This window comes from Balaenoptera acutorostrata, chromosome 9, assembly GCF_949987535.1.
Source record: "Balaenoptera acutorostrata chromosome 9, mBalAcu1.1, whole genome shotgun sequence".
NCBI lineage: Eukaryota > Metazoa > Chordata > Mammalia > Artiodactyla > Balaenopteridae > Balaenoptera > Balaenoptera acutorostrata.
In genome coordinates, this window is record NC_080072.1 from 73,822,689 (window position 1) to 73,834,056 (window position 11,368).

The following is an 11,368-nucleotide window of genomic DNA, read 5'->3' on the forward strand; positions in this document are numbered from 1 at the left end:
CTATGTCTACAGAGAGCATGGAAAAAAACACCTGCCCTTTATGTGACAGTGTCTCAAAGAATATATTAGACTTTTAAATCAAATATTCTTATTATTTTTAGTACAGTGTTCCATACACGAATCAGGTATATTAGTTACAGACACACTTCGCCATTCCTTCAGAAAGTGAGAGTCTACCAAGACATAATGGTTGTTTTGTAGAGTTAGGAAGCATGATGATGAGGGGGAGCTGTTATACCAATTTTATTTAAATTTTCAGATGACTCTTTAACAACTGACATTAGAACATTAGTCATCTTGAGATCAAAAGAAAGTTTTGTCATAAGTTAAAAAACTGGTTTTAAGACAGGAAGTAGAAATCATCATGGGCATTTCTCTCAGTGGAGATTAGTTAGCAGACTATTATAAGGGCCTGGGATTTAATATGTTTTATAAATTATATGGTAAAGTGATTTCATAATGGAATATCCATTTTTTTAATGACTCTAAGTTGCAAATACAAAATCAATGGAAATAAATTTCAGCAAGACAGAAATGCCTACATGAACAGACAAGAGAATTATAGGTGATAGATAATGCAAAGGAATTGGTAAAAATAAACAAACAAGAATCAAATTGTTTGTAAGCTGGCTGATGTGATTTGGCAAAGGTCTGGAAGTCCCTATATCCTATTCTTAGTGAGAGATTTCAGCCTGTAAAGTTCTTGACACATCAGTAAAGGTGTTGGAAGACACTGTTCTACTTACACCAAACAGGTATCCAGTAGGTGGTCTAAATAGAAAAAAGGAGATTTAAACAAAGTAAGTAAATTTGGGGATGATAAATCCATAATAAGTTATAAAAGGAAACGAGGCATACTTTAGGAGAAACTTTATAAACCTTAGACGGGGAAAAACAAAGTTTCTGGGCAGATATGGAATGCCTCTCCTTCCACTACAAACACATAGAAATTTTGTATTAAAAAATATTATATATATGTATTTAAATTAAATTCATATTTCAGCAAAAAAGTAAGAATAGTTTTCAGGTGCCAGAAATATATAAGAAATCAGTAGCCAAAGCTGTGTGTGGGAAGCCACAGGGATGGTAGGGGCTAGGGCTCTAACCTGCCTGGGGACAGGAATCAAGATTACATAACCGAATCATGACATGGGTCTGGAACTAGGCTCACCAGGTTAAGCTGGGGACTGGCAAACTGTTACAGCACTGGTGAACCAGGCAGGAAAACTACCTGCAAGTTGTTATAGGAAGTAGTTGCCCACATCATGTCATTAGTGGAAATAGTCACCCTCCAGAAATAAGCTTAAAGCCATCATCTTTCTTTTGTATGGGTCCAAATGTGCACTGCTTTCTCCATGTGGAAACCCTGAACTGAGAAAATAACTCAGAAACTAGGCCAGAATCATTGAACTCTTTAGGGCTCTGGTAGAGGCAACTGTGAAAGCAATCCTATTAGATTTGTTTTTGTTTTCATTTTTGCCTTTTTTTTTTTTTCAACAAAACATCATGGACCTCTTATGAAGACAAGCTTATGAGCAAAAACTGCAAAGCACTTAAGTATACACACCACCTTGAAGTCAACCAATAGGAGCAACAAAATAAACTGCAAAACCAAATAAAATAGACAGATCTTAAAGGGACTTTAAGAATGTCTAAACTATTGAAAGATAAAAAAGAATTCCTCAAGAGAGGAAAAAAAAATAAAAAAGGAGACTATGAAATAGAACCAAATAGAAATGCTAGAAAAGAAAAAAAGATTCATTGAAATGGAAAAAAAAAGAAAAACACCTCAACAAAGTAGGCAGTAAACTAAACATAGCTAAAGAGAGATTTAGTGAATTGGAAGATAGATCTAGGGACTCACCTGGAATGCAATATAGAAAGTTAATAAGGTATAAAGTGTGAAGAAGAACATAAGTCACAAAAAGGATAGAAGGAGAGGCTTTGATGTAATTGGATCCTCAAAGGAGAGAATAGAGGGTTCATTGAAGATCAGTATGTGGTCTCATAAAACATTCTTTGGTATCTTTGTCAGAGATTTAAGACTGTATTAGATAAGCCTTGGGAAATTTCTCTATTATTTATTTTATGTTTTCATTTTGACTGGTAGCATCCATACTAATTTATATACATTATATACATTAGTGTATTGAACTACGGCCAGACAAGACAAGCCTAGAATGCCTGACACAGTCTTCCTCCATGAAGTTTTGCTGTGTTTACTGTTCTCTGTTACAGCTGCTGATGTAGAGGAAAAAAAAGCGAGTAGCCAAGTGAGGTGCTAATAGGAACAGTGCTTCTGGGGGAACCAGCCAGCTGACCAGTTTCTAAGGGTAGTAGTACTCTGGAAACTACTCTGGCCAGTTGCCTGCTGCCTGCGCTGCCACATTTCTGAGACTGTGAAGCTAGAGTCTCAGCTTCCATGTGCTCTGGGCAAAGGCAGAAAGGAAGCATGAGGGCCAGCCTGTACGTGTACCATTTTACCTTCTCCTTTCCACTCTGTCTCCATTCTGGGGACTGCAACCCCAGGGGCTCAGACATCAGCTTCTCTCCCTGCAACCTTAAGGAACTTCATTTATTCTGTGACACGGAGAGAAAAGGAGACTTAAGTGGTTTTTTTTTACTCTCTGGTGGAGAAAACTGGTACAGCAGTGTCCTTTGAGATGGGGGAAAATATGGTTTAGTAATAAAGGACATGTGCCTTAAGAATAAAAAGACTGACCTCAGTTCAGATCCTGTCCTGCTTATTATTGGATATCTTTGGCAAAGTTACTTCATCTTTCCATGTTTTAGTTTCCCCGTTTGTAAAATCAGATAAAAAATACCTTCTGTAGGATGTTATATTGAAAGCATTTACTTGGCAGTTAAAAAAAAAATTAGTTCTTGACCTCCTGTTATATCACTATGTAGGTACAGAATTCAGGCATTCTGTCTTGATTTCAAACACTACAGTCTACCTTGTCATCAAACCATAGGGCCAAATTTGGGGTTCATAAGAATACAGTGACCATGGATATGGGGTTCTGAAGAAAGCAAGGGGAAGGGGAGGGAAGATGTGCTCTCTTCTGCCTGCACATCCAGAGCATATTGTTTAGTTTCTGCTTTGCCTAAGGAGGCCCAGGGCAGGGAGGTACACAGGGCCCATTGTGGAATTGGGCCCTGGCCTTCCAACCCCTTCAGTTCATACTGGCCCATTTCCCATGTACCTGTGAACTGTGGGCAGAAAAGGCTTAAACACGGCAGCCCCTTTAACTCAAGTGGCATGAGAAGATGCAGAAGCAACCAGCTCAGTCTCCTCTGACCTTGGCAGCTGGGAGACCATGCTCTGAAGTTTGGGAGTAAATCAACCCACAGTCCTGGTTTCTGCCTAAGAGCAGGATATTGTGTTGTCTCTTACACACACACACACACACACACACACACACACACAAGTCTCTCTCTCTTTCTTTTTGTCTTCCCCCTGTCTTTTTTCCCTCCCCTTTTCTCTTCCTGCCTGGCTCTCTTTTGTTCCTTCCCCTTGCTCATCCAAGAATCTCTTTTGTCGTGTTCCAGCCTGCCTTCTGTCCTTGTAGGCATTATTTAATCCCTGGGTGGCTCTCGGGCAGAAGACGAACCACTGTGTTGACCTGTGCTCTGTCACACAGCTACCAATTAAAAAACCAGCTCCAGACTTCCGCTGGATGGGATAAAGCAGCTACACCAGGCTAAATGCAGACACAGTTCCCTGGTAACCATGGAGAAACATGCGTCCTAAAATTCCTGATCTTCCACCCAAGACTCCACAATCTTGGCTCTGCCATATCTTGATCTCATGATTCAGGAATGAAGTTGATATTTCCATGGGGTGTATCTTTCAGCTATAGAAGAGCAGCGGCAGCAGCTCTACAAAATGAATGTGCTTCTTATTTCTGTCCTGTGAGGATGTGGTAGGAGTGGTGACCATCCAGGAGCATTTCTAATTCTAAGACTGGGGGAAGGGACAGAACAACCTTGAAGGGTGAGGCTATGGCTTACTTCATCATTAGACTTCAGTGAATATTCCTGCTTTCATACGAACTTGCTCATCTGTTGCCCTGCTAACCCTACACATACATGCATAAGCATGTCTACATTTGCCATTGCAGAGCTGGAGAAATGCAGAGTTGGTTGCCCTCTTGACAGGAGGTGCAACAATCACATGACCTTGACTCCCTTGGGTTTAGAGACAGGTTTAGCGAGTCTAAACCTAGGGAATCAATTAGTAAGAATTTACTTATTTTAGTTGGTTTCTTTTTTGTTTTTTCCTTTTGAAAATAACATATAAATAATTTGTGGGTTGATGTGGGTAGGAGAGGTACAGGGAGAGAAACAAGAAAATAGAGGAAAAAAAATATCACTTGCACCCTTGGGAGTCAAACAACCATTGTGGACATTTTCATGTGTTTCCTTCCAAAGTTTTTTCATGCCTATTTTTAGAATTTAAAAAATTGTTATCATTTAATTTTATAATCTGCCTTTTCCTTTCAACATTATAACACATATTTCCCCATTATTACAAGTGCTTTTTAATGGCTTTGAGATATTTAATGGATATAACACCATTTATTTAACTGTTCCCAGTTTTTGAAAATGTAGGTTGATTCAACTTCCTGCTATTATAAATACTGCAGTGATGACCATCTCAGATTAACAAGAGTGCCTTGAGATTCTAGTATGTGTCAGTCCTTGACTGGGTCCTATATACAGGGTCCCTGGTGTCAAGGAATTTACAGTCTAGTTTGGGAGCAAAAAATAGAGTTCTGGGTTAATCCTGAGCTCCTTCCTTTCATCTTTTCAGATTGGCAAAGTGAAAGTATGTATTATACTGCTGAATTTAAAAAGAAAAGAAAAAAACCAGAACCAAGAGGGATGTATATATTGATCATTATTGATATATAACACATAGCTAGATTGGCCTGGACAGAAAATGCGTTGTTAATGATAGCAAATATTATGAGGAGATGAAATTCGAAGAGAAGTTGGTCAAATTTTAGCTTGGCCTGGGAAGTATCTAATAACTGACAATAATCTATACATTTTCCCCTGTTTGGTTTATTTATTTATTTTTAAAATTTATTTTTTAATTTATTTATTTTTGACTGCGTTGGGTCTTTGTTGCTGCGCACGGGCTTCCTCTAGTTGCGGCGAGCGGAGGCTACTCTTCATTGTGGTGCGTGGGCTTCTCATTGTGGTGGCTTCTCTTGTTGCGGGGCACAGGCTCTAGGTGTGCAGGCTCAGTAGCTGTGTTTCGCGGGCTCTAGAGCACAGGCTCAGTAGTTGTGGCGCACGAGCTTAGTTGCTCCGTGGCATGTGGGATCTTCCCGGACCAAGGCTCGAACCCGTGTCCCCTGCATTGGCAGGCGGATTCTTAACCACTGCGCCACCAGGGAAGCCCACGCCCGCCTGCATTTGATTTAAATGCTCTGATTAGAGTTGAATGTTTTTCGTATATCCCAAAGTATGTAAATTTCATTTAAGAATATGTTCTTTAAATTGCAGCCAACATTGGTGGCTGATTATCTGAATTAGTTATGATTTTTATGAGCCTGCTGAGATTTACTTTTCCCCTTGTTTTCATTTTTAAAATCGATTTGAATCTCATGGAAAAATATTCCCAAAAAGGGCTATGAAATTTATAAAACCACAGCGGACTGAAAACCAATGTCCTGATGGTATATTTGTGAGTGTGTGATAGGGTATTACTGCAGGGCAGGAGTGGAGTGTACACAGAGAGTGAAATAGGAAACAGCCTATTTGAAAGATGCTTTCAGACACCAGGATTGTGGGATTAGAATGAAGTGTGTGTACACTTCCAAACCTAAGCCTTGGAAGTGTTGGTGTGATAAGGACTTTGCTCGAGTCTTGGCAGAATGATCCAAGGACATCCTGTCTGCTATGAACGGGGACGCATCTCAACCTTGCTTTCTTCTTTCAGATTGATGACCCCAACAGCAGCCTTGAGGAGGTGATGGATGAGGCTGATGCCATCAGCTCTGTGAACAATCTGGGAAGCAAGCAAGCCTTGCATGCAGATTACCTGGGTTCTGATTACCAAACAGGACAGCTGTACCCGTTCTCCCTCAGCAGTGACCCCGACACAGCCACGTTCACTCTCACAAATGCAGCTCCAATGACCCCATCCTTCCTGAAACGGTGGTACGTGAATCTCAACAGCCTAATGGACCGGGCCCTGACCCCACAGTGTGGTGATGGGGAAGAGCTCTACATCATCACAGGTGCTGTGCCCTCAGACCTCAAGGTCAAAGACAAAGTGGCCATCCCGGAGTTTGTTTGGCTGGCAGCCTGTTGTGCTGTCCCTGGAGGAGGCTGGGCCATGGGCTTTGTCAAGCACACCCAGGACCGGGAGGTCATAGAAGATGTGATGGTGAAAGAACTTGAGAAACTGCTTCCATTCAAGCCTCAGCTGTTCCAGAACAACTGTGGGGAAAGTGAACAAGACACAGAGAAGATGAAAAAAATCCTGGAAATGGTCAACCAAGTCCAGGATGAGGAGCGGAGGGTAGACTCTGCAGGGGACTCTGGGACCCTCTCCAGCACAAGGAGTACCAGGTCCACTCTGCTGCCTCCAGAGGCACCTGGGGAAAAGAGTAGCCTTTTGGGAAAACTCTTGGGCTTCACTGCTACCCCATTCATCAAGCTTTGCCAATTAATTTATTTCCTGGCAGTCAGAATCCTGAAGTACCTTGTGTATTTCCTGTGGTATGTCACCAAACAGGTGACTCATGGTCTAGAAAGTTGTCTTTACCGCCTGGGGTCAACCACCATCTCCTACTTCTTGGCCATCGGGGAGGAGTTGGCCAGCATTCCCTGGAAGGTACTCAAAGTCATGGTCAGGATCACCAGGGCCATTCTCCGGATCCTTTGTTGCCTGCTGAAGGTTGTTTGCCGTATCGTGGGCATCCCTGTCCGAGTCCTTGTGGATGTGGCCACTTTTCCTGTGTACACCATAGGCGCAGTTCCAATTGTGTGCAGGGACATTGCAACGGGCCTTGGTGGCATCATCTCTCTGTTCTTTGACACTGCTTTTGGCACCATGGGTGGCCTATTTAAGGTCATTTTTAATGTCGGCAAGCAGATTGGCTACAAGATTACTTTCGACAATCCTGGGGAGTTATAGAAAAAAAACTGAGTGCCCAGTCACAATGAATTTGATTTTTTTCTTTTCTTTTTTTTTAAATAGAGAAAGCTGGAATATTTTGCCTATATAATGGGTTTCTGTTCACTGTCAGTTATCGTAGTATTTTGGCCTTTGGTGGGGGGGTGTCTGCCTGTTTTTGCAAAGGAAGATGATACAATTTTAACTTCACCCAAGAGGAAGTGTTCAAGGTGAGATTATGTGTAGGTCGCCTGCTGTGATGTGGGTGAACTTCCAAGCCATCACCTTCAGTTATTCACTCTGATATAGGTGACCGTGTGAGAGACTCAGGTGTTCATTTGTGATAATTAAAAATTACAGGAAAGGAGGACAACTTTAAACCAAAGGCTTTCCAAGAAAAGTAGAAAGGAGTCTTGTTCCTCCTATTACTCTCTGAGACTTAAGGCAAAACTGACATAAATACTCCTGGCCAATTTGTTATCATTTTGCTTCTTTTTCTCCCCAACTCAGCTGACTTGGTGAGGTAAAGACATGCTTCCCTGTTGAAATAACTTTCTTAGGACATAGAATCTGCTATATCCCTTAGCTTTCCATGGCTCCCAAGGACCTGTAAGGTTGTTTTGTATTTTTTCTTCAAAGTTGAATTTTGCTGCATTTTTTTCTTTTAGGTAATGATAAGCATTTTATGGCAAACGTGGCATAACAAATTCTGAATGCAAGGACTAAGATTGTTTGCCCCTTGAATGCTATAGTACAGTCCTCCCAGGTAAAAAAAAAAGGGAGTGCACAGGTCAGACCCCTGCTCTGAGTAGGTGCTGTAGGTCCGAGGATATCCTTAGCCAAGCTTGGATTAACTTGACATATATTAAATCTCTGGCTGAGAAGACAGAGCTCAAAGACCTACATGTTAAGCTAATATGAAAATTCATATTCTGCAACATACTAGATCATTCTTTCTTACACTTCAAACAAGTACCCAATACCAAAAGTAGAAACTACTAAAACACTCTGACTTCTGTCCTTAAATGATTGCTTTGGTATAAAGGCATAAAAAAGAGCCCCCAAATAAAAACTCTTCTGGCCATCTTGGAAAAAAAAATCCATATACATATATATAAGTTTACATATGGATACCCTTGATTCAGAATCATTATCTCAGGAAATTATTTTTTAGTGTGTTTGAGGCTAGAAAACATAACTCTCCCATTAATTCAAGTTCTATGTGAGAGCTAATCCCCAATTTTTTGATCAAGCACTTGTCATTTTTTTTTCTTTTTTTTTTTCTTTTTCTCTTTTTATTTTAAAACAACTTTATCAAGGTATAATTGGCATACAATAAAGTACATATATTTAAGTGTATAGTTTTGACATATGTATACATCTGAAGCACTTGTCATTTTAAATCTTGCACTGAAAATGATTAACAGGAGGAAGCTGCAGCTCCCAGACTTTGCTCTGCCTTCCACAGCTGAGACGGAATCACCTGGATTTTTCTGAGTTTTCTAAAGAATGGTTGTGGGGTATAATAGAAAAGGACCAAGGGTAAACTACTGATTTGGGGATTGCAGGCCACCATGCATCTGAAAGTTTAATGCAGAAACTTGGGGTCCAGAAAGGCAACAAGGAGAGAAGGGTGGGTCAACCATTTGCATCAAGTTGGTGGACAAGAAATGTGAGTGTAATGAGAGTTACATTTTGTAGAAAAATAATTGAATTGGGCCCAGAGTGGAAGAGCAGCCAGCAAGCTGCCATCCTGATCAATTTGTGATGCAAGGTAGGGTAGTATGACACCAGACCGCGAACGTGTCATAGGGAGCTATGCACCAGATTACCTAAGACTCTGAAGCAGTAATTTACCAACACTTCTGTTAGTGAGCATAAAAATCTGTAGTCGGGCTTTCCTTCATTTTAGCAGCATGAAAGTACATGGAGGAGCAAGGGTTTGCCTTGGTACTGATGGGTCAAGAATCCTGCTGGATGAAAGAAAGGGAATTTCAGAAGGGACCAGCGAGATGGTCTGACCAAAGCCTCATTTGATGAGGAAGCTGAGGCCTGATGCTAGCTGATGGCATATCAGGAGCCAAGGTCTTCTGCATATGTCCCGTCACACCTGGGATGTCAGATCTGTGGTCCAGCTGCCTCCCTGGACCAGGGCAGAGTTTTCTCCCTCATCCATCAAACAGACTAGGCTCTGAAGAATCAGATGGGTTTGGCCTATATGATGAAACAGCTAGCCATCCGTGCATAAGACCATGCTTACTGCCTCCCATGGACTCGATATCCCCTCAGAGTACTTACTTGCATACTGAAAGACCCAAAGAGGGCATCCATGGTAGCTTGAGTCCCTTGGCACCATGGGAGGAGCAAGGTATTTGAACTGCTGCTTGAGAACCATTTGAAAATGTCTTCCTTTTCAGTTCCAGTTGTTTAGCGTCTTATTTATTTATTATGGTGTGGCCTTTTTTGAAATCTGGAAAGGAAAAAATATCCCTAAGTTTAGGTGGCTGAGACCCTTTGCTCTGGACCACTGGTATTGGCTGTGCCTCTGGTTCACTGGCTCCAGCAGGTGGCTGGACTGCTGGCCTGTTCCCGATGATCAACTTTGGGCTTTTGGGTGGGAGTTTGGGTTGATGAGCCCCATCTCTGGCTTGAAGATTTTTCTGTGTCTCCATTATAGTCTCAGGCCTCTTGGGACGTCAGCCAACTCTTCATCACTATGGAGCTGATTTTCTAGTCCGGATCAGACGTGTCTTTGGACACTTTTCTTTTCCATTGTGCCTTTTGAGTGTTTGCTTCTCAGCGTCAGCACTTGCCCCTAAATGCAGACGACGGTGTCAGGAGAAGGAACTAGAGTGAAACACTGGTCATTCATTCAGTCAGTCATCCATCAAACGTGTATTTGAACAGCAGAGTTGCAGAGGTCGACGATACATGGACCCCATGTTTGAGGAGTTCAAACATCTAGTGGTGAGGACACGGTGCAGTTAGTTGATCCATGTACCACATCATGGTAAGCCTGCAATGGTACTAGCAGCATGAGCCCTGGAGCACAGCAGGAAAAACCACGAAACCATGGACATTGGGGAATCCTTTACAGAGGGTGTGACAAAAGTCAATTTGACATTTTAAAGCTATGTACAATGCTGTGCACCTTGCAATGCTCAATAAAGTAATTGTTGACAATGCATCAACCATTCTGGAAAATATCTAAAGGGGGAGAATCCTGATGGTTGTAATGAAGTTTGGGGGATTATCTGTGATTTTAATTTTTTTCCCATTTTCTTCTTGATCGACATTAACTCAAGCTGTTTCCACGCCCATCTGGATTTTTTTTTTTTTTTTTTGAATCACATGTGAGAAAACAGAGAAGGTTAGATCAGTGAAACAGGCCCTGGAACTTCTTTTCCATGTTGTTTCTCTGAAAAGCTATTTGGGACATGAAATATTTGAAGCACCCGGGGCTTATTGCTTCACTGACTCTGAATCACATAGCAAGTTATAGAAACACTCTGATTTGTTTATTCATTAGGAACCCCCCCACCCCCAGTGTGAGAAATGACAAGCAGTCTCTGGAGGGAGGTGGTCCTCTCTGTGGCCTTTATTAGGGCACCCAACCCTGGGGTGGAAGTGGCAGGAATTCTTGGCTGCCTTGCCCGGTGTGGGCAGGGTCTTATGTGTGATTCTGTGTCTTGTTCAGCATTTCTCCTGAACTCATCACACAGTATGAGCTTTTCACAATGTTACACTATGAGCCATATAGTGTGGACTCCTTGACCTTTATAAATGGGTTCTCAGACAGAATTCTCATTGTCTCTTTCTGTTGTTATTTACTCCCAGATTATGGCTTGATTTCTAATAATTACACTCCAAACCTATTGCTTTTAAGCTTAAATTTCAACAGAGAAAGCACTCATGACCACTTGTCCTCATTGATTGTGTGCAGTGAGTAGGAGTTCACAGAGAGATGCTCTCAGGAGGGGATCAAGGTCACTCCTGGAGGCCGTGTTGCCTAATGGTTAAGAGCACAGGCTCTGGAGTCCAAATGACTTAGGCTTGAATCCTGGCTTCACTGCTTAACAACCCTGTGATATTGGGCAAGTTACCACCCAAAGCTTTAGCTTCTTCGTCTATGCAATGGGGCTAATTATTAGTACCTACCTCAGAGAGTTGTTATGAAAATTCAATGAGTTAATGAAGATAAAACATTTATCCCCATGCCTGTCACATAGTGAG

At 41.7% G+C, this 11,368-nt stretch overlaps 1 protein-coding gene across 1 annotated transcript in view; it reads left to right on the forward strand.

Moving 5' to 3' along the window:
* The window catches only part of ENDOD1 (endonuclease domain containing 1), a 29,673-nt gene extending 19,351 nt beyond the window's left edge, over positions 1-10,322 (forward strand). Inside the window, exon 2 of the mRNA XM_007191182.2 lies at positions 5,954-10,322. Coding sequence (XP_007191244.1) covers positions 5,954-7,156 — 1,203 coding nt within the window. The 3' untranslated portion in view covers positions 7,157-10,322. The remainder of the gene's footprint in view (positions 1-5,953) is intronic.
* Positions 10,323-11,368: the final 1,046 nt, after the last annotated feature.